Genomic DNA, 24,092 nt, shown 5'->3' on the forward strand with positions numbered 1-24,092 from the left:
GCTTCTAGATAGCTGCATTAGATTTCTTTTCAGATGCTTCTGGGATACAGTCTCCTGATTAGGATCTTCAGCCTTCTCTGCTTCCTGTTATCTGTTAAGTTTTAAAACTCCTCACTCAAGCATTTGATCTGTTTTCCTACAGTGTTCAAACCAGGAATAGTGTCTTAATTAACTATGCCCAGAGTTTTGGCCTGTCAGTATCTGCAAATTGTATCCACCATCCAGTCCTTCCACTTAGATCAGCATATACTCTCGTTTTCTAGACCCAAGCAGAAGGCCCTGCCTATATTAATATGTAAAAACCTCTATGATTAAAACTTGCCCTAACTGGGAGTCTTACTGCTTTACTTCAGTTCACTTATTATATAGTAAAATGGATAACGATCCAGTAAGTAAAGATGTGTAAAAATGAAAGGAAACTCACAACCTAACAGTATGTAGTTACAGAAAAGTTTTGCTTTCTGGATCAAAGACCCTTCCAGTTTTGCTAACTACACCAATTTGGAGCGAGAGTGGAATTGCCCAGTGGTGAAAGTAGATTCACCCTACTGATTAAAGTATGAGGGGTAAATCTTCCACTTATCAATTTTATAAAGTTCTTCACTGTTTCTGAACAGTGAAAATCTGAATACATTTTCTTTATGAGAATCCAGTTAAGTTAATTGAAGTCATATTACTAGAATTGTTCTTATCTGTCCATATAATATATGCAGCTTACACACTGTTAAACTCTTAGTTTTAGCTAGACTTTACTCCTTGGCTCCAGACTTTAGGTTGTTTTGTATATAATCTGCATACTAAGATGATCTGTACAAATGTTGGTAAAATTAAAGTGCTTGAGTTATCCTCAAACTAAAACGAAAATTTTTTGGAGAGAAGACTGTGTCTCCTAGTAAAAGACTTTAAGCTTTTAGTAGAAGAACTAGTATTTAAAGTCAAATTTTATAAAATGATGGAATCTCTAGGCTCTTAATTGTTGTTTGTTTTATCTTGCTTTTCTCCTGTAGAACTGTTTTTGCTGTCTTGTAGTAAAAACAAAAGGGGTTTTCAGGGGCACCTGGGTGACTCAGTGTGTTAAGCCTCTGCCTTCAGCTCAGGTCATGATCTCAGGTCCTGGGATCGAGCCCTGTGTCGGGTTCTCTGCTCAGCAGGGAGCCTGCTTCCTCCTCTCTCTCTGCCTGCCTCTCTGCCTACTTGTGACCTTGTGATCTCTGTCTGTCAAATAAATAAATAAAATCTTAAAAAAAAAAAAAGAAAAGGGGTTTTCAGTGATTTAGGAATTTGGGATTGACTCTTACTGTAATACAAAGTAGGCAAATTATCACTAGCTTATTAATTGTCCCTGAATGAACCAGTGACTGAATTTTTTCCCCCAGAAATCTTATTTTTTTATTTTTATTTTTTAAAGATTCTTGTTTATTTATTTATTTATTTATTTATTTGACACAGAGAGCAGGAGAGAGCATAAGCAAGGGGAGCAGCAGGCAGAGTGAGAGGGAGAAGCAAGCTCCCCACTGAGCAGGGAGCCGAATGTGGGCTCGATCCAGGATTTCAGGATCATAACCTGAGCCAAGGCAGACGCTTAGCCGACTGAGCCTCTCAGGCGCCCTTTCCCAGAAATCTTTTAAATCCTCGGCTAATTGTTGTGAGCCATTGCTCAACCTGTATTCAGGAATGGGAGCACATTTTAGTATTTAGCTCAAGGAAAACATAATTAATAGTTAATCTATTGCTAACTGAAACCATATGATGTTCCACAGCAAAATACAAATATGGGCTGACCTATTGCAAACCAGTTTCTTTACTTAGCATTAATTAGTGAGAGAAACGCTAGAAATGATTCCAGTTCTTGCCATAGAAGGAGAAGCTAGCAAGACTTTGTTTTCTGCCATCCTCTGGAGTATGTGAGAATTTTGCCACTGTTGCACTCTATTACAGAAACTGACTAACACACATCAACAGTTATCTTGGTGTTATGCATGGTTATTTTATACAGAAGCATAAGAACAGTTGCAAATCATTTGGAGAATGGGATCATCTTTTAAATGTACTAATGGAATTGATGAATTAAAGGAAATTTGTGCTAAGTTTACATTTTTAATGTTCTGTGTGGTGCTTCCTTTCACAACATGAATAATTGACCTATTTTATGTTTTGTCAGTCTGGAACAGAGCCATTAAACAAAGAAGATTATGATTTGGGGGGTTTGGTTACTTGATCCAGTTTCTAAGAAGGAAAAGTTGAAATTTGTGAACATATTTTTAAAGCCACTACAGTGATCATTTGATCAGTATGTGACAAGAGTCCCTCTAGTTAGTATCACCCAAGCACAGCTATAACTGATTAAATGCTTTTTATTGATGGGTTTTTTACAGTTTACAACAAAATCTTATAAAATAAGTGGAAGGAAATTACATCTTTTTATATTAGCATCTCATCTTTGGTTATCTATCAGTTGGTCTACTGTTGAGCAAAAAGTGAGTTAAAGTGATAAACAATGATATCATTGAATTTACAAGTTGAGGAAATGAATATTAATAAGAATCCATCAAAAGATGATTTTATTCATGCATTTTCCAAAATTCCTATCTGTAACCTTTCTTTTCCTGACTGTTCATTTTCAAAATGATTTAATGACCAGACTTTAAGTGACCAACTGATAATTAGCAGCAGTATATTGAGAAAAGTATAGGAGTCCAGCCCGTTTATTGAAGAAATCCTGGTCTTTAAATCATTTTAGAACAAAGTAGGGTTTAAATATGTAATGCTGAGGAATTGAACAAAAAAAAAATTTTTTTCAAGACTGATTTTTTTTTCAAGACTGATTTTGTGCGAACAATAATTCCCAGGTATCTCCTGGGGATAACTATTCTGTGTTGTACCACCTGGTTTCTAAAGACTTCTGCTACTGAGGTTTACCGTAGTTGTAAGCCACATTGCCATGGTTAAGAATGTTGGATGGATGTGCTTTGGCTGAGAATTTTTAATAATCCCATAATAAACCTAGATTGATAATTTGTATCTTTGTATATGTGAGTCCTGCTGTTATCACGTGGCTCCTTCTATAAAAGAGCTGTTTGCCATTATGGAATTTGGGTATACAGTGAAAACTCAGCTTTTAGCAGCCACAAGAAAACCAAAATGATAGCAGTTTCAACTGGAGTTGAAACTGTTGGGCGGGGGCGGGGTGGGGGATTGTCTGGGTGGCTCAGTGGTTAAGGGTCTGCCTTCTGCCCTGCTCAGGGCATGATCCCAGGGTCCTGGGATCAAGCCCTGCATTGGGCTCCCTGCTCAGCGGGAAGCCTGCTTCTCCCTCTCTCACTCCCCCTGCTTGTGTTTCCTCTCTCGCTGTGTCTCTCTCTGTCAAATAAATAAACAAAATCTTAAAAAGAAAAGAAAAGAAACTGTTGTGGGGTCTATCCCTATTTTATTTATTTATTGTTTATTTTTATTTATTCATTTTTTAAAGATTTTATTTATTTGAGAGAGGGAGAATGAGCGATGGGAAAGGGAGGGAGAAGGGAAGGTAGGAGAAAAGGAAAGGGCAGAGGGGTGAAGCAGGCTCTGTGCTGGGCAGAGAGCCCATCACAGGGCTCCATCCCAGGACCCTGAGATCATGACCTGAGCTGAATCCAAGAGTTGGCTTAATAGACTGCGCCATGCAGGCGCCCCCAGAATAGTCAAATTTTGAAGAAAGAGATAAAACAGGGTTTCATGACTCAACCATCAACTTAAATACAAGTTACCAGGGGGAGTTTCTCTCTCCTGGAAGAGGAAGTAAAAGCTGGATTTAGTGAGCTATGTGGGAGAATGGAGAATTCTCCCTGAATCATAGCCCATGCTATACGGAGGGTATGGCTGCAGAGACACTCACTGTAAAGGCAGCTCCTTGGAAACCACTTCTGTTCTCTGGGTCCCTGAGAATTGTGGTTGAAATGACCCAAGCTAATTTTGAGTTATAGAAACATAGTTGTAGAGCAGACCAAGTGATACTCTACCACTTTCACACTGGTGAATTTGTGGCTTATTTATAAGGAAAGAAGCTTCCCTAATTTTTTAGAGTATGATATGATAACAAATATATTTGGTCTTCATCCTGGTTTCCAGGCACAGAGCTCCTAAAGCCCTTGGAATTTCCTGAATGATAGGAATTCTTTTGTTAATGTATTAACAAGCCTCCTTCCATTATACCTGAGTCTCTGTGAATGTGGTGACTTAAAAGTGGGGCCCCTAGATGGGGCTGGTCATCTGATGGAAGACCAAGAGATAGACAGTTGGAACTTTCCGTCCCACCAACCATCTCTAAGAAGGTATGGGGGGGTGGTTGGCTAGAGGTTGAGCTTCATAAAAGCTCTTGAGCTAGAAGACCTGGGGAGCTTCTGGGTTGTTGAACATATCAAGGTTTCGGGAAGGCCCTTGGAAGCCCTGTGGCTCCTCCTCCCACTTTGCCCTAAGCATCTCTTCCATTTAGTTATTTCTCAGTTGTATCCTTTATAATAAACTGGTAAATGTAAATAAAGTGTTTTCTTGAGTTCTGTGAGTCAGTCTAGAGAGTTATACAACTGGATTGAGGGAGTCTTAGGACCCTCAAATTTGTAGCCAAGTTGGATAGATACATAAGTGTCCTTGGGGCTTGGGACTCGTGACTGGCATCTGAAATGAGGGCAGTCATTTGGGACTGACCCTTCAACTTGTGGGGTGTGTTCTAATTCCAGGTAGTATAGAATTAAATTTTTTGACACCCAGTTAGTGTAGGAAAATTTGATCATTCGTGTCACAAAAAAGTAAGGTCTGCTTTGCTTTTATATGTTTTTAGTAGATATTAAAATTTGCATTAAAAAAACAATACATGGTGGGGGTGCGCCTGGGTGGCTCAGTGGGTTAAGCCTCTGCCTTCGGCTCAGATCATGGTCTCAGGGTCCTGGGGTCTAGCCCTACATAGGGCTCTCTGCTCAGCGGGGAGCCTGCTTCCCCCCCACCCCAACGCCTGCCTTTCTGCCTACTTGTGATCTCTCTCTGTCAAATAAATAAAATCTTTAAAAGAAAAGAAAACAAAACAATACATGGGAATAAATCTGGTAAAAGAAAATAAAGATCTAACTAAATAGAGATAATCTTCCTGGGTTTGGAGGACTTGGAGATTCAGTTCAGTGCAATCCCAATCAAAATCCCAGCAGGCTTTTTTGGGAGGGGAGGAAAGGTAGGAAGTAGGAAACTGACAAGCTGAGTCTAAAATTTATATGGAAATGCAGGTGAACTGGAAATAGTTTCAATAACTGAAAAAGAAGAATAAAATTAGATATTTTGCATTACTTGTATTTCAAGACAGTTTACAAAGACTTACTATAAAGCAGTTAGGATAGTATGGTGTTGCCAGAAAGATAATTTTATAAATCAGAGGTCCATAAAATGGCTGTGTGTTTTATAAAGAAAGTCATGTTGAAACAAGGTAAAACCTGTTAGTTTACATACTCCTTAAGGCTGCTTTTGACCTGCAGTTACCAAGTTGAGTATAACAGAGACTAATATGGCCCCCAAACCTAAAATACTGTCTGTCCCTTTAAGATCAGTGGTTCAGAATAGAAAGTCCGTAACTAGGTCTGCATATTATGGGGTCCCCCAAATGTGGGGCAGCCTGATCAGGTAGAAGCTGGAGGTGCAGACAGTGAATTCACTTGAGCTAGGACAAAGGTGATAGAAGTTTATTGAATATACCACATGGGAGCGGTGAGCAGGACCCCAAAGGGAGATTGTCTGCAGTGAGGCAGTGTTTGGGGGCTGTATTTAAAGGGGAAGGTATAGAGGGTATAGAGGGAACATAGGGAATTTTCCTTTTTTGGTACTTGTGCCTGGTTATAAGTAGCCCACTGGTTTGTTAGGCCTTCTGGATATTTTGCGATGGGTCACCCAATGGGTCTGTTTTGTATTCAGCCAGAGGGTTATGGTGGGCTCTTTTGCATTGATCAAGTTTCCACTGCCTAAGTCTGTTGCCTAAAAGCAGCCTCTACACTTATGTGTGGCCAAATAATTTTTGACAAAGGTGCCAAGAAGGAAAATTTAGTTGTGCTAGCACAGTTTATTGAGGAATCTGTTATACTTATTTGGAAAAAAAATTAATTTCAGCCCTACTTCACAAAAATTAACTTGAAACAGATCATAGACCTAAACTAAAACTATAAGAATTTGAGAAGAAAATAGAGAATATCCTTCATCAGCTTGGAATAGAGAAAGATTTTTCTAAGACACAAAAACACTAGCCATAAAAAAAATTGGTTAAATCTGATTTCGTAAATAAAATTTTTGCTCTTTAAAAGTCACTGTCAGGATACCCAGATGGCTTAATCAGTGGAACACGTGACTCTTGATTTTGGGGTTGTAAGTTTGAGCCCCGTGTTGAGTGTAGAGATTATTTTAAAATATAAATACATATATACATACATAAATACATAAATATCACCATTAAGAAAACAAAATGGCAAGTCACAGACTAGGGGAAGATATTTGTGTCTAGAATAAATCAAGAAGTCTTTAATAATAAAACAACTCCTGGGGCACCTGGGTGGTTCAGTCAGTTGAGCATCTGACTCTTGATTTTGGCTTAGGTCATGATCTCAGGGTCGTGAGATGAGCCCCACTTTGGACTCAAGGCTGAGCATGAAGCCTGCTTAAGATTCTGTCTCTCCCTCTCTGCCCCTGCCCACTCTCCCCCAACTCCTGCCCACTTGTGGCAGCATGCGTGCTCTCTTTCTCTTTCAAAAAAAAAAAAAAAGAAAACAAAAAACAAACCACTCTATTTCCAAAAACAGCAAAAAAGATTTGAACAGTGCTTTACAAAAAATATTAAAATGGTCACTTATCACATGTATGAATTCTGTATATCGTTAGTCATCAAGGAAATTTGTATTTAAACCATGAGATACCACTCACCATCCACTTGAATTGCTAAAATTAAGAACAGAAGGAAGTGAAGCAGCTAGAGCTCTCATGCATTGCTGGTGGTGATGGGGTCTAAATTGGTATAACCACTTTTGAAAACTGTTGTAATTTTCTTATATTTCAACATATACTTAACATATGACCCAGAAAGTCTAGCCTTCAAATGAAAACATACTCACATGTAAAGATCTGTGCATGAGTGTTCAGAGCAGGTTTTTTCATAAGAGCCCAAACCAGAAACACCCCAATTGCCTATGGGGGAATGGATAAACAAATTATGCTTATAAAACAGAGTACCACTCAGCAGCAAAAGGGAATAAATTACTGATACACAGAATGTCATGGGTGACCTTCACAGACATTTTGTAATTGAAAGTGAATAGACATAGAAGTGATTCCATTCATATGAAATTTTGAATAGGGGGACATTTATCTACTGTGATAGAGAACAGACCATGAGCTGCCTAAGGCAGGGGTGGAGACAGAAGAGACTGTAGAGGGGCACAAGTGAACTTTAAGAGATGGAAATGTTCTATATCTTGATTGTGGTGGTGATTACACGGATACATGTATTGGTCAAAAGTCACCCCCAGCCTGTACACTTAAAATGTGTGAATTTTATTATTGTAAAGTATATCTCAAAGTTTATTTTTTAAAAAAAATTTTATTGAAATGTGATGGATAGGGGCACCTGGGTGGCTCAGTCCATTAAGCCACTGGCTTAGTTCGGCTTGGGTCACCATCTCAGGGTCCTAGAATTGAGCCCTGTGTCAGGCTCCCTGCTCAGTGGAGAGTCTGCTGGTCTCCCTCTCCCTCTGCCTGCCACTCTGCCTACTTGTGTTGTCTCATGCTGTCTCTCTCTCTCTCAAATTAAATATATATATATATATATATATATATATATATATATATATATATAATATATATATAATTTTTTAAAAGATAAAAATTGAAAGAACAATGTGATGGATAAGCAATATTTCTTTTACACAAGTAATTTCATCGTGTCTGTCCCCTAATTGAAATCCTTTACACTTTCTCATTTCATTTCTTTTTTTTTTTTTAAGATACTATTATTTGAGAGACAGAGTGTGCCCGTGTGTGTGCACGTAGGGGCAGAGGGAAAAGAAGACATCCCACTGAGCAGGGAGCCTGATGTGGGGCTCTATCCCATAACCCTGAGATGATGACCTAAGCTGAAGGCGGCTGCCCAACTGACTGACCCACCCAGGCGCCCCTCTCATTGCATTTCTAATAAAATCCAAACTCCTTACCAGCTTTCTTTTTGAATGCATTTTCTGCCATTTTACTTGCCACTGGCTCTGTCCATACCCGTCTTTAGCTGCTAAAACTTGGCTAGACTCTTTCCAGTATGATGTTCCCTTTGCCCAGAATGCTGTTGCTACACCTCCACCTCCCCCCACCCACTTTTGCATAGCTGCATCCTCTCCCTTTAGAACTCAGCTTTTAAATGACAGAGCTTTTCCTGCCCTCCCCATCTAAAATGAACTTGCCACTGTTACTCGTTATTCACCACTTTGTTTCTTTCACAACAAATTTGCTGTTATTTTAGTCGTCTTCCTATTTTCTCTTTACCTCCATGCTCTCAAATGACAGCTCCATGAGGGAGTGTCTGTGACGGTCTCATCCAGCACTGCATCTCCAGCGCCTACACGAGAGGAGATGAAGGCGTGAACAGTGTTCCCTAAGCCTGAAATCTCTCTTCCTTCTCCTCTATTGAAATTCCCCCTCATCTTTCACGGCCTAGCTCAAATGACAACTATTCTTCAAAGTCTTCTTCCAGTACCCTGTTTAATTCCCCTAAGAATTATTTTCCTTCATGTACAGGTTAGTGTTGATCAAGTGTTTTCAAAACTAATGAGAGAACTTAGAATCAAAGCATAGATTGAACAGTGGTTTAAGCAGAAGGACCTATAACTTAACAGAGTTCATACCTTCTAAGTCAAGACACTTGAAGAAAAAGATGGCAGTTCATCCCAGAAAAGACAATACTGAGTCTCGGGCAAATGTTGGGTATGCTTTTGATTGCTCAGGGAAGTTTTTATATGGCTTACTTTCCACATTCGTAGTCATAGCAATGGTTTAAACTACATACGCTTCAAACTAATCATAGCAGTGGTTTAAACTATATACACTTCAAACTTCTTTGGTTAAAACTTAATTCTTAAGGAGGAAGGGTGAAAGACTGTAGGAAAAGAAAAACTGGAAAGGTGTTTTCCATTTTCTTCTAGTTATAATTATCTTCTTATTCTAGACTAGCTTCTGTTGTGTCTACTTGGACTAATGTGTAAGATCATTAATAACTTGCAGGCGAAAAAAGTATTTTATTTATTTTTAAATATTTTATTTTACGTAGGCTCCACACCCAATTACGGGGCTTAAACTCACAACTCTGAGACCAAGAGTCATGTGCTCTGCTGACTAAGCCAGCCACGTGCCCTGAAAACAAGTATTTATTTATTTATTTATTTATTTGTCAGAGAGAGTGAGCATAGGCAGACAGAATGGCAGGCAGAGGCAGAGGGAGAAGCAGGCTCCCTGCTGAGCAAGGAGCCCGATGTGGGACTCCATACCAGGACGCTGGGATCATGACCTGAGTCAAAGGCAGCCGCTTAACCAACTGAGCCACCCAGGCGTCCCTGAAAACAAGTATTTTAAAGGACATGTCTTCTTTTTCCTCCTCTTCCTCTCCCATAATTCTCCTGGTACATCATTTCCCTCATACATTTGAAATCAGCTGTATAACATCATTATAGTCTTTGGCATAACACTTAAAGGCAACCCCTTTTCCATCAACACACATACCTGCACACAAATTGACCAACTCCACTTAAAAGGCAGTCTTGTCTTTTATGAAAAAGAGCATTGGGGTGCCTGGCAGGTTGAGTAGTTGGAGCATATGGCTCTTGATGTCAGGGTTGTGAGTTTGAACCCCACCTTGGTTGTAGAGATTACTAGGAAAAAAGAAAAAAAAAAAAGATACAGCACTTGAAGGTATTTCTTATTTCTTGCTGTCATCACCCTCTGATTAATATATAACTTCTAGGCATTAGTATTCTTAGGAAATTATAACAGGAGGTTTAATAGAGCAAGTGAAAGTTGTTAAATTGCTTTTAAGCAATAATCTGTGTTTGGCATACTTTGTCTTTTTCTTTTTTTCTTCTTTTTTTTGGAAGATTTATTTATTTGAGAGAGCAAGAAGGATGGAGAGGGAAAGAGAGTATCTCTGGCAGACTCCCCACTGAGTGCAGAGCCTGCCATGGGCCTTGATCTCAGGACTACCTGAGCCGAAACCAAGAGCCAGACACTTAACTGACTGAGCCACTCAAGTGGCCTTGCATACTTTGTCTTTCATATATCAAAAGTCCTCCGTGGTTCTTAAACTCTAGTGTCCATTGAAGCACCTGGAAGCCTTGTTAGAACACAGATTTAGTAGATCTAGGGGTGGAGGCCTAAGAATTTGCAGATGCTGATGTTGATGCACTTTGAGAACCTCAGTAGCTTGTACACCTCAGTAGTTTCTACATATTTGGGTTGCTGGACCAAAGCTCTCTTTAGGTGAATGTTATTTGCGTTTACAGTTCACCTTACTCTAGATAATTTGTGTTTATTGTTGTGCAGTGTATTGGGTGGGCAGGAAAATGGAGTTTTCACTTGTAATTTTAGATTCAACCTAGTCCTTCTCTTAAATTTTTCTTGCTTTATGTAAAGCAGTTCCTAAAACCCATTTTATTTCAGGGCAAATGAAGAGCTATTTTTATTACCTATAATTAACCTAATTCAGGAAAAAGCAGGCTTGAGGAAAAGGCTAGCATTGACACAAGTGTGGAAGCTCAAAAATTGCTTTTCTGAAATTAATATTACTAGCCTCAATAAAGCATTTAAAGTTGATTTTAGAATCCTGGACCTAATTATTCCAATCTAGGGCTGCACTTGTAAGGGTTAAATAGTTTGTTGGATTCAACATGAATATTTCCAGGCTTGCTCAGAGTTCAAACATTATATCATCTTATTTGAGTAGTTGAAATTGTGTTACTTTGCTAGAACTTACAGAAGTGGCTAGAGAGAAAGAACAGAAGCCATCCTATTGATGAACCGTCTTTTAACCATCTCACATCTACTGTGCTCGTTCAATGTTTTCAAAATGTAGTATTTCAGAAACTGTTTCTACACATTACAGCCTTACATTTATAATATAACTATAGAGTTTGTTTAAATCCTTAAAAAATACTATTTTCAGAGAATAGCTGCCAAGCTTATTCCCCAACTTTTGATTTTTGTTTGTGTCTTTGTCTTAATTCAAAGACAGCTGTTACCCAGTTGAGCCTTGAATTACAAAAGTCCAATATTTAAAATCTTAAAAAAGATCTTTTTTGGTTTAAAAATCGTAATGTTTTAAATTTGGGAATTATCACGTTTCATGGCCCAAAATAGCACATTGAATTTTTGGCAGCTTCTGTCCTGCCTCTGCCAATAAAAGCAGCACCATATGGTGTGACTGCTGTTACACTAGGAAACCCACACCGTGCGGAGACACTGCCTGGCATGAAGCAGAGCCGCTGCTCCCCATGTGCTTATCTTTTTAAGTCAGCATATTGGCCAAGATATATTAAGATTCCAGGACATCATGGTATCCTGTCAGTTGAGTCTTGCAGCTCTTTTTCCCACCAGCTTTAACGTTTGGCCACATTATAAAAACATGTACTCAAAACTTGATGGAATCTCTCACCCATCTTTAGAAAAAAGCTTTTGATGACTATTGTAAGAAAGGAAAGTATATACTTTTTAGGACACGATTAGTACAATCATTTTCGTATTCCTTGCAGCGCTGGTACTCCTCCACAACTGTGTCTCCTCTGAATAATCATCTCTTCCTCTCCTACTAACCCTCCTCCCCTGACCAAATATCCAGAAGGAATGTAATTTGCAAATACTCATTCTAGGTGTGGGTTAAGTGATGGAAGATGGGGTAAAATTTGTAGTTCTTTGTGATGGAAAGAGTTCAGAACGTGACAAATAGAAGGAACCAATTGCTGACCTCCTTTCTCTTACTTCTGTGTATTTTATCTTTTGTTGACTAGGTGTATTATGTTTTCCAAATAAGTGGCCTCTCCCTGTTCTTTGTCTGTCCTATGCTATAGTGGTCATTTAATTCATTGTGATCTTCATCCAAATGTTTCTTAATCATATAAAATTACTGTTAAGGCTTTTCAATATAAAATTAGCTAATTCTCCTGAAAATAAAGGCACACAGTTAGATTTTCCTTATCATATATGGCTTATTAGTTTTCAGTAACTTTGTTCAATTATTTTTTTTAAGATTTTATTTATTTATTTGCCAGACAGAAATCACAAGTAGGCAGAGAGGCAGACAGAGAGAGGAGGAAGCAGGCTCCCCGCTGAGCAGAGGGCTCGATCCCAGGACCCCGGGATCATGACCTGAGCCAAAGGCAGAGGCTTTAACCCACTGAGCCACCCAGGCGCCCCTGTTCACTTATTCTTGAAACAAATATAAGTACCTACTATTTGTACTAAATGTACTAGGCACTGTGTATAAAAAAATGGAGTAGACAGATTTTCACCCTCCAAGAACACAGAACCCTTTATAATACAGTTTAAAGATTTTTAAAAATTATTCATTTATTTTAGAGAGAGAGGGCACATGTACAGGCAAGATCAGGCAGCGGGGGTGGTCCGGATGGGGCAGAGATGGTGGGAGAGAGAGAGAGAGAGAACCTGAAACAGACTCTGAGCGCCGATTCTGATATGGAGCTTGATCCCATGAGCTTGAGACCACGACCTGTGCTAAAATCAAGAGTCAGATCCTTAACTGACCGAATGACCCATACACCCCTTAGTACAGTTTAATGCTTTACTAAAGAGATACACTATACTTGTATCTTGCGGCAGTTAATGAAATTACACTTTCTAAAAATTCAAAGGAAAATACTACATTTCAGCCTTACAGAGAAGTGCTTATAAATGTTATTGCCTGGTTTGTCAAAAAAATGGTTAAAACTCAGAGGGAATTATAAGCCTGGTTCAAACTAAGTGACAAATAACGGAAAAATTAAATATCTCTTAAAATAGTTGATGTTTTTTCTAAGATTTGAATAGCTAATGGTTGTGTGACTTTTCAAACAAACTTTGGGGAAATTATATTTTTAATTTGCATATAGTGGAATATTTTGTTGGTAAGACAGATTCCTTATATTTAAATATTTTAGGATAAGAATCAGTAGGTACTTAACCTTTTGAGGTGCTAATGTGAACATGGTTTAAGACGGTGTTTTTCAGTAGGAATGCTTTGGGTGGTTAGGAGGGACCATTCCTCAGTGTGCAGTAGTGTCCTGTCCATTTAAGGACATTTAGCATACTTAGCCCCTTTTCATAATTTTTATATTAGTGTAAAAAGTTATGTGCCTGCTTACATCCGTTTGGCCCAGTAATACCAAGGCAGCTTTTATTAAGTGTAAGTGAACACCAGGGGGTGCCTGGGTGGCTCAGTGGGTTAAAGCCTCTGCCTTCGCCTCATGTCGTGATCCCAGGGTGCTGGGATCAAGCCCCGCATCGGGCTCTCTGCTCAGCGGGGAGCCTGCTTCCCTTTCTCTCTCTCTGCCTGCCTCTCTGCCTGCTTGTGATCTCTGTCAAATAAATAAATAAAATCTTTTAAAAAAAGTGTAAGTGAATACCAGTATGTATTCCTGATTTATTATTATTCTTTTTAGGTTTTCTTTATTTATTTGAGAGAGAGTGAGAACACAAGCAGCGGGGAGGGGCAGAGAGAGAACCAGGCTCCCCACTGAGCAGGGAGCCAGACTCCGGCTTGATCCCAGGACCCAAAGATCATGACCTGAGCCGAAGACAGAGGCTTAACCCACTGAGCCACCCAGGCGCCCCAGAGAAGCAGGCACCCTGCTGAGCAAGGAGCCTGATGCAGGACTTGATCCCAGGACCCTGGGATCATGACCTGAGCTGAAGGCATTGCCTTAACCAACTGAGCCACCCAGGCATCCCTAAATTGTAGTTTAAACATTGCCTTCCAAATGTCGGTGTTAGCCCAAGTTCATGTGATAAACAAAAGTGCCCCTTCGTATTTCTAAATGTACCTGATTGGGAATTGGTCACTGTTAAAAAACAAAATTCAACTGAGTAATTTGAAGGTCAGATTAGTTTTATACGATGATGAATTAGACAGCATCCTATCTAGCAAATAGACAGGAGCTCCAGAAAAGGATACAAAATGGGAGACTTCTGTAGGCAGAAGGATCAGGGCCAAGGCAGGAGTGGAGTACCTCATCCTTGTGGACCAGAGGGGGTCTGCCAGGCAGATTACCTCACTAGTAGTGTTGACTAGGAAATTCTAGGTTGAGTGGTTTAAGATTACATTCCTGAGATGGGTTGAAACTGTGGTAAAGTTAAGTGATAAGTCTTGGGTTAGCACAAGTGATTCCATTTGGGGCCTTTTAAAAAAATTAAACACCATCTACTTATTACATAGTCTCTTTGCTCTCTATATATGTGTACCAAATTTTATTTTCTGAACTTTGAGGGCTGCCATGAACTTTAACAACTAAAACACCGCTCTCCTTTTAAAAAACTAGAATACGTGCTTAGATATCTGTGGACGGGGTTTCCAGCTTGCTAGGTGTGGAGCCTATAATTTTGGTTATTATAAATCTCACTAAACATTTTCTCGCACTAGTAGTATCCACGTCACAGTGTGGAAGATGCAATACTCAATCTTCATTTTTTAAAAAACAGCTCTACTGAAGGATGTTTAACATAGTCACTCATTTCAAGTTTACAGTGATTTTTTAGTAACTTTACTGAATATTGTAACTACCACCATAAATCAGTTTTAGAATATATTTATCCCCCCACCCAAATGTCCCTGATGCCCATTTATAGTTAATCCCCATTAATTCCCATGCCTACACGCTACTGATCTACTTTCTGTCTCTAAATTTCCATTTTTGGACATTTTATGTAAATGCAGTCATGAGTTTGTGACCACTACCTTCTTAAAACATTTTTCTGAGGAGACAGTGACCTCTTTGACTTTGGCTGTAGCAACTTTTTTCTAGATCTGTCTTCTGAGGCAAGGAAAACAAAAGCAAAGAATAAATTTGAGACTACATCAAAATTAAAGATTTCTGCATAGGGAAAGAAACAGTCCGCAAAACTAAAAGGCAGCCTATAGAATGGGAGAAGATACTTGGCAAATAACATTTCTGATAAAGGGTTAGTATCCAAAATATATAAAGAACAACTGATATAACTCAACACCCAAAAAACCAAATAATCCAATTAAAAAATGGGCAGAAGACATGAACGGACATTTCTCCAAAAAAGACATCCAGGTGGCCAACAGACCCATGAAGAGATGATCAACATAATTCATCATCAGGGAAATGCAAATCAAAACTACACTGAGCTATCACATCATGCCTGTCAGAATGGCTAAAATCAACAGCACAAACAATGGGTGTTGGTGAGGATATGTAGAAAAAGGAGCCCTCTTGCTTATTTGGTGGGAATGCAAACTGATGCAGGCCACTGTGTAAAATAGTGTGGAAGTTCCTCAGATAGTTGAAAATAGATCTGTCCTGTGATCCAGCACTGGCACTATTGGATATTTACCCAAAGAGTATAAAAACACTAATTCAAAGGGATACATGCACCCCAGTGTTTATACCAGGATTATTTATCATAGCCAAATTATGGAAATAGCCCAAGTGTCCATTGATTGGTGAATGGATAAAGAAGGAGTGATATGTATATTATATATATATGGAATATTACGTAGCCATAAAAAGAATGAAATCTTACTGTTTGCAATGATATAGATGGAGCTGTAGAAAGTATAATGCTAATAAGCGAAGTAAGAGAAAGACAAATACAATATGGTTTCATACTTGGAATTTAAGAAAATGAGCAAAGGAGGGAAAAAGAGACAGTAAGAAACAGATTTAATTATAGAGAACAAACTGATGGTTACCTGAGGGGAGGTGGGTGGAGGTGGTGGTGGGGATTAAGGAGTTGTGATGAGCACCAGGTGATGTATGGAATTGTTGAGTCACTATATTGTACACCTGAAACTACTGTAAGACTGTATGTTAACTAAGGAATTAAAATAAAAACTTAAAAACATTTCTCTGTGTCTTTTCTATCAGACTCTTCTTTCTCAGTCACCCCCTTAATCAGGTGCTTAAATGTCATGGTTCTATTCCCACTTGGTGAGTTCATCCCAGGTAAATGTGATGATTCCTATATCTCTGTCATAGGCCTAAACCTTTTTCCTAAGCTCTAGACCCATACTGCCAACTATGTATGTGGGGGATGTCCATGGGCACTTCAGTCTCCACAGCTCTGGAACTGAGCTGAGGACCTGCTACTCCAAGCGTCCTGGGCCGGGACTTCACTTCCCAGTGAAGCTGCCACCACCCACTTTGTCCCCCAACCCAGAAACTAGGGCACCATCATCCTTTATTCTTTCCCTCACTTACTGTAACCAGTAAATTGCCAACTCTGCAGTCACCTCCGAAATACCACATACACTGAATATAGTTAACCTAAATTTAAATGGTATAAGTATGCCATGTAGTTTGAGTCAAGAATATGTATAGAGATTCTTTTTTAAAAAGTATGTAGAAATTCTAAGTCAGGATCAGGCCTTAGTGGGAAGCGTAGTAAATTCTAATCCCTTGCTAGTAGTTACAGGTTTTGAGATTGTTCAGAATAAACACAGCACAGTTTTAGTAACATCTTTAACAAGCGTCAAAATTCTTTTTATCAGCTTTATTTTTTCTTAAAGATTTTATTTATTTATTTGACAGAGAGATCACAAGTAGGCAGAGAGGCAGCGGGGGTGGGGAAGCAGGCTCCCTGCTGAGCAGAGAACCCGATGCTGATGCGGGGCTTGATCCCAGGACCCTGAGACCATGACCTGAGCTGAAGACAGAGGCTTAACCCTCTGAGCCACCCAGGCACCCCTTTTTATCAGTTTTAATTTTATTATAATTTAGTTTTAGTTTTTTCTTTTTTTTAATACAAGTTTTTTTTTAAATAAAAGTTTTTTAATAGAAGAACAATGGTTTCAACAAGAGTTAAGACATAGCCATCTGTATTTTCCCTTATACTTTTTCTTAAATTAAGGCTAAAACAGATTCTTCTGTTTTTTATCTCCCTTCTCCCTATATTATAAGAAAAGTTTTCTACTTTCTGTAGAACAGAAGTATAACTTACAGTTTCACTTCTCACAAAACAAAATTGCTGCTCACATGACAAACTGAATGTTTGCAGTGGTTTGAGACAATTAGATGGAAACAGTTCCCTGTTTAGTAGGTGATGTATGTATTTCCCCTTTAAAAAGAGTAAAGTTCCTTTTTATTCTTTAACTTAGCAGCAAATTTTAGTTGGATAAAGACCACTGAACATTTTTTTAAATTTTTTTTAAAGATTTTATTCATTTATTTGACAGAGATCACAAGTAAGCAGAGAGGCAGGCAGAGAGATGACCTGAGCCGAAGGCAGAGGCTTTAACCCACTGAGCCACCCAGGCGCCCCAAGACCACTGAAAATTTTATGCAGTATCTTTGTTGAGTTAGATCCGGGGCACTCAGATGGTGGACTGAATGGAGTTGGGGAAGGACAGAGGAGCGGCTTTGTTAGACTCCGTAGAAGCTAGCTAGGAAGGCTTTCCTTAAGCAGCTGTTGAGAAACTAAGAAGAGGGGTTTTTCTTTCTGTCTAGAAGATGGCTTTCCTATGATTTCCTCTTAATTATTTTTCCATTTGTTATCCTGGGGATATAATCACATTTTGCTCTTTAGCTCTGTTTTCTTTTTTTCTTTTACTGGTCAGGCCCTCTCCCTGTTAACATTTCTTCCCTCAGCATGGGCCTAAGAAAATGCAGGTCCTTTCTGCCCCTTGCATGAGGCTTACTGGTGTTCATCCACACTCATTGCTATGTGCCTCACATGTGCTTCCCAGAGTCAGGCAGTCTTGTAACTGCCCCAGATAGGTGCTTACAGGGAGGAAATGAAGCAGAATTTACTGAGAGATTCCGGCTGAGATTGGTTGATTTCTGAAGTAGAAAGTTACCTTACACATAAGCTGTAACCAGTTTATATCTGCCTGATTTTTAGAAGTTATTAAAAGGATAGATATGGGGCGGTGGGGGGGAGGCGCGGTTAAAGAGACAACATAAGTTGTCCTCATGAGATGAGTTGACTTTCAGAAGTTGTCTTTTTTTTTCCCCTTCAGATCTAATTCATTGGTGTTTATTCATGTGGGATTTTTTTTTTCTTGGTCATTTCTAAAAGCTTCATTTGAAGCACGAACAGTTTCTACCTGGAGAATTGGATTTAAATAAATAATGGTGAGGAATTCTTCAGACGTTTGCAGAGGAACTCCAGAAATGTAATTCTTTTTTTTTTTTTAAATAATCATAATAGACATTTATTTAAAGCAATACATTTGCAGCTCAGATAGTTCTAAATTGTACATTTCATGTTTATTCAACTTCTTAAAAATACTTGAGGGCAGCCGCAGCCAGATTTCAACTCCATGATTACTTCTTTGCCCTTTCTCCTCTCTCTTTCCTTTCCCGAATAACTTCTTTCAGATATGGTTCAAGGTAGAATTTATCCTCCTCATATTTTGTCCATTGCTCTTTAGGCAAGATCTGATGCCTCATGGTCAGTTCCAGTGCCTTCTTAATGCAAAACATCCTATCATCATAAAGGTTCTCAGGAAGCCTTCCTACGTCTTCTTTCACATCATCATTCTCATATATCGTATCATCTTGGATTAACCTCAGTTTATTGAACCCTGCAGCATTGTGGTACCACTTTCGAATACCCTCCAGCCACCGGCTTGATGCTGCAGCGGCAGGCCTGCTTGCCATTTTGACCCCAGAAATGTAATTCTTGGTAACCTTTTTCTTTTCTGTCGTAATACTTCTCCATCAAGAAACCGAAATAGTGGGCTTAATTTTCTGAGAATAGTGCTCTTTGATCTCTGTATTTAGTAATTTCATGTCCCATCCAGCTTGAAGTCATTGCATAGTTTTGGTTTTTTTTTTTTTAATTTTATTTATTTATTTGTCAGAGAGAGAGTGGGAGAGAGAGTGAGCGAGCATAGGCAGAGGCAGAGGGAGAAGCAGGCTCCCCGCCAAGCAAGGAGCCCGATGTGGGACTCCATCCTAGGACGCTGGGATCGTGACCTGAGCCGAAGGCAGCTGCTTAACCAACTGAGCCACCCAGGCGTCCCGCATAGTTTTGGTTTTAATGTGGGGCTGTATTAGTGCACTGATGTTAAAATTAAAAAGCCTGAAACATAGACCCAAAAGGAAGAAGTTGGGGAGAAGTTCTTTATTTCATTGTGACCTCAGTAACTGACAGCTTGCCTTTGGAAGCCTAGAGAATCAGGTAGAATTTCTGTCAACCAAATAAATGTATATTGAATGCCAGTGTGTGCCTCATGTTGTGATGGCCCAAACTGTGATCACTGCCTTCCTGGAACTGCCCTCAGTTATTTATTTATTTATTTATTTATTTACTTAAAAGATTATTTTATTTGAGAGAGAGGGAAAGAGGGAGGGGCAGAGGGGTTGGGAGAGAATCGTAAGCAGACTCTGCGCTGAGCATGGAACCCATTATGGGTCTCAATCCCACACTCTGAGATCATGACCAGAGCCAGAAACCTAAGTCGGACAACCAACCAACTGACCCACCCAGACACCCCACTGCCCTCAGTTATCTGAAAAGAAAAATACTGCCAGAGAGAGGAGGGGTTTTGTGATCAGCCAAGAATTTATTTCATTAGGATTTTAATGTTTAAAGGAAGAATTTCAAGATAGGTAAAACTCGTAGCCAAATTACTGTAGCAGAATTTCTTGTGCATTTGTGCACTTCTGCTCTGTGATGTCATGGTTGCACCAAGTAAGAATTAGAACATAGATTTGAAATTCTTATTCAATTTGGAATGAATAAGGTGCCCTGTGGCAGATATTTTTAGAATGGAGGAGCAGCTCCAGGGCTTGCTGTGAGTCAGGTTCTCATTCAGAGACTGATCCTGAATATTGACTTCAAGAGTTGAAATCTTTCATCCTGAATTAGTTATTCTTCTGTTCTGAAAATCAAAGTTTAAGCTGTCATCAGTAGATTAAATCAATACCATGTATATATATGTATATATATATCTCTCACGAGAAAACAACTTCTGGCATCAGAGACAATTTAAATGATCCCTTTATTTGGAAGTGGATATTTTTCACAGATGTAAGCTGTTGTGAGTTGGTAGTTATACTATCAAAATTGTCAGAGGGCTTCAGAAAGGATGGGTCTATTTTTTATAGGGGAATGGTTTTAAAAAAATGTGTTTTTCTCTTTTTACCATAGTTCAGATTCAAAAATCCTTTTTTTTTTTTTAAAGATTTTATTTGTTTGACAGACAGAGATCACAAGTAGACAGAGAGGCAGACAGAGAGGGGAAGAAGCAGGCTCTCCGCTGAGCAGAGAGCCCGATGCCGGGCTCGATCTCAGGACCCTGGGATCATGACCTGAGCTGAAGGCAGAGGCTTTAACCCACTGAGCCACCCAGGCGCCCCTCAGATTCAAAAATTCTAATGGCAAAGGATGAGATTAACGATTGGCTTCTCCCAAATAATAGCATAAGTTAACTGGTAGAATCGGAATTGAAATTAACAATTTCACAGTCTTACCTGGTCTGTTGGTTTCCTCACTATACAAAAAGAAAACTGAATATGAAAAAAAAAATTGAATTTTGTCATATATGGAATTTGTAGCCTTAAGGCAATACATAGAAGCAAGATACTTTTGTCTGATCTATTTTGGGGGCAATTAATGATGTAAACTATTTAATCTTAAATAGTTTATCTTAAATTAGTTAATAGTTAATCTTAAACTAATCTTAAATTCTTTTTTTTTTAAGATATTGTTTATTCATTTGACAGGCAGAGATCACAAGTAGGCAGAGAGGTAGGCAGAGAGAGAGGGGGAAGCAGGCTTCCTGCTGAGCAGAGAGCTTGATGCGGGGCTCGATCCCAGGACCCTGAGATCATGACCTGAGCCAAAGGCAGAGGCTTAACCCAGTGAGCCACCCAGGCGCCCCTAATCTTAAATTCTAAGGCAGGGGTGATTAGTCATCTCTGGAAAAAGAATCTGCTGTTTATTTTTTTGTTTTTGTGTTTCTGAGACTTAGGATATATAATTATATTTATTAAGGTATTGGTGAAACAGGGAAAAGTTTGAAAATGTAACTTAGGAATTTTCTTGTGTTTATTTTTAATTAAGGCACTACCCCAAGAGAGCAGAGGAACAAAATAAAACCAGAAAAACTTGGGAGTTTTTAATGGCCCTAAAGTGAACTAATAGGAGACTAGTATGTATGTATGTATGTATGCATGTATGTATGTATTTTTCAAGAGGGTCTGTGCAAGCCGGGGGTTGGGGGGGGAGCAGAGGGAGAGGGAGAGAGAATCTTAAGTGGTCTCCACACTCAGCATAGAGCCCGATATGGGGCTCAAGCTCACGATCCTGAGGTCATGACCTGAGGCAAAATCAAGAGTTGGACATTAAACCAACTGAGCCACCCAGGTGCCCCCAGAGACTGTTTTAAACCAGGGAAGTCAGCTTCCCATTTCTATACACTGTTTCTTTGTCTAGAAGCAGGGACAATTTTAGTAACTGGTTGAATAAATTATTTTTATAAGTCATGGATAGTGAGATCATTTATCCAGTGGCAAACCTTTTGGAAAGAAGGTATTAATGTATTCACTTTTCTGAAACCTCATTAACTTGCTCTGAGGCCAAAATTACTCCGTATTTATATTTTAAAATGAGCATTGGCTAAGTTTTTTTTAAGATTTTATTTTAAGCAATCTCGACATCCAACTTAGGGCTCATACAACCCTGAGACCAAGTCACACACCTCACTTGCTGAGCCAGCCAGGTGCCCCTCCTTGTGTATTTGTTAATTTTGAGATAAAGTTTAGAAATTGAAGTTCTAGCTAAAGGGTTTTAGTAAGTTACTTAATGAGATAAAATATTCTAAGATATCTTAGTATGTCGTAAATGTTATTTTTATTTTAAAATCTGTCGGGAATCACCTAGGTTGGTTTGTGTATATGCATCTGAATTCCTTACCTTAATGCCATAATTAGCTATCAGCATCATAGCATTGTAAGATTCTTTTTTTTTAATATTTTGTTTTTATTTATTTATTTGACAGAGATCACAAGTAGGCAGAGAGGCAGGCAGAGAGAGAGAGAAGAAAGCAGGCTCCCCGCAGAGCAGAGAGCCGGATGTGGGGCTCAGTCCCAGGACCCCGGGATCATGACCCAAGCCGAAGGCAGGGGCTTTAACCCACTGAGCCACGCAGGTGCCCCACATTGTAAGATTCTTAACCAGACAAATGACTCACAGTAGACATATACAAGTGTACCATACTATTTACAACTGAAGTGGATATTTTAAATGAGACATAGAGTGTTTCATTTTGTGGATTTTATTTAGTACATGTTACGGAAAGGCAAGTCTCATTTAAATGCTTAAAGTTTTTTTCCCTTGCATAATGTGGTAAAAATAAGGAACATAGAGAATCTAGGTAAATGGCTTAAAAAAAAATTCCTTGGCCCCAGAAGCAAGATTTTGAGAGCGAGAGAGCAATCCCAAATTGACTTTCTACTATCCACCCCACCCCATCTCTTTTTCCCTTTTGAAATTGAAACAAAAATATGTTTTCTGTCATTAGGTATCATCTCTTGCTTCTGAATAGGTATATGAATTGGGTATGTTCTGCCTAATGTAGAGAGCATTTGCCCAGTCAAGTTCTGTGATGTGGGTTATTTAGTAAGATTTCTCTTGAAGAATGAACTTTTCCAAAGCTTTTTGTGGATCACTTAAATTATTTATTCTGTACTCTTTCTGTGGTCTATGAGGTATTTCATTTGTATCAGATGTTGGAATTTAATATATTATCTTTGACATAGCAAACTTTCCTCTAGTCCTTATCTTCTCTGTTTTTGATGTAGACTAAAGATTCAAAGACCTTTAGTCAAAGCCCTGTATTTTAGACATTACATTTCCCAGTATTCTCCTGAAGAATAATAATTGTGATGATCAAAATGTTAAAAGATAGTGTTGAAGATCTGAGTGTATTCAGAAGAATTATGGTAGTGTAGTCCTGGACTTCTTTTGCACTCCTTCCTTCCTTCCTTTCTTAAGATTTTATTTGAGAGAGAGCACAAGCGAGCACATGAGCACAAGCGGAGGGAAGCGGCAGAGGGAGATGAAGAAGTAGACTCCCCACTGAACAGGGAGCCCAGTGAGGGACTCAGTCCCAGGACCCTGGGATCATAACCTGAGCCCAAGGCAGAAGCTTAACCAACTGAGCCACGCAGGCACCATTTTGCACTGCATTATACTACCTGTGGCTGTTAAGTGATTTGAAATAACAAACCCAGATGAATGCAGGACATTTAGATTGAATTGTCAATCATTGATCTTGCTTATTATTAAGTTGGCCAGTTGGCCACAAGTAACATTTATTTTCACAGAATGAATCAATTTGAGTTTGATGTGATGAGGAAAGTGCATTGACTGCCTGTGGTGGGCTAAAAACATTTCCCAAGTGATAGAGAAAAGTGTTATTAGGTGACTAATAGCCTTGGTTTGTTTGCATATTTAAAGATAACTGCATCTGAACAGTTGGATTTAAATATAAAGGCTCTTGGAGACTTAAAATATGAGTGAACAAAACCAAAACTATTTAATCCTCTGATGTTTACTTAGAAACAACCTAAATGAAGTTCAAAATAGATACATGCCTGGATATGTATATGGATATTAGATTGAGAAATTAGGGTGAGGGGCAGGCAGAAATTCTATACACACTTATTTGTGCTAAGCAAATTGATGAAGCCATTTAAAGACTGTTCTTTCCATTGGGATAAGATTTTTCTACCATAATTTCCAAAATTAATTTATGCCTTGGGGGACCTGGGTGGCTCAGTGGGTTAAGCCTCTATCTTCGGCTCGGGTCGTGATCTCAGGGTCCTGGGATCGAGCCCGGCATCAGGTTCTCTGCTCAGTGGGGAGCCTGTTTCCCC

General features: G+C 39.0%; 2 protein-coding genes across 2 annotated transcripts in view; one reads left to right on the forward strand and one right to left on the reverse strand.

The window, feature by feature from the left end:
• Positions 1-24,092, forward strand: part of GLG1 (golgi glycoprotein 1) — a 154,275-nt gene that overhangs the window by 52,365 nt on the left and 77,818 nt on the right. The gene's annotated exons all lie outside the window — the stretch shown is intronic.
• On the reverse strand, positions 18,531-18,866 carry LOC308358572 (cytochrome b-c1 complex subunit 7-like; the record flags this gene model as incomplete). Its single annotated transcript, XM_080828809.1, has 1 exon — positions 18,531-18,866. The coding sequence occupies one exon, from the start codon at positions 18,864-18,866 to the stop codon at positions 18,531-18,533; it is 336 nt and encodes a 111-aa protein (XP_080684935.1).

The sequence above is a fragment of the Martes martes genome, assembly GCF_963455335.1.
Source record: "Martes martes genome assembly, chromosome: 17".
In the NCBI taxonomy this organism is placed as follows: Eukaryota; Metazoa; Chordata; class Mammalia; order Carnivora; family Mustelidae; genus Martes; species Martes martes.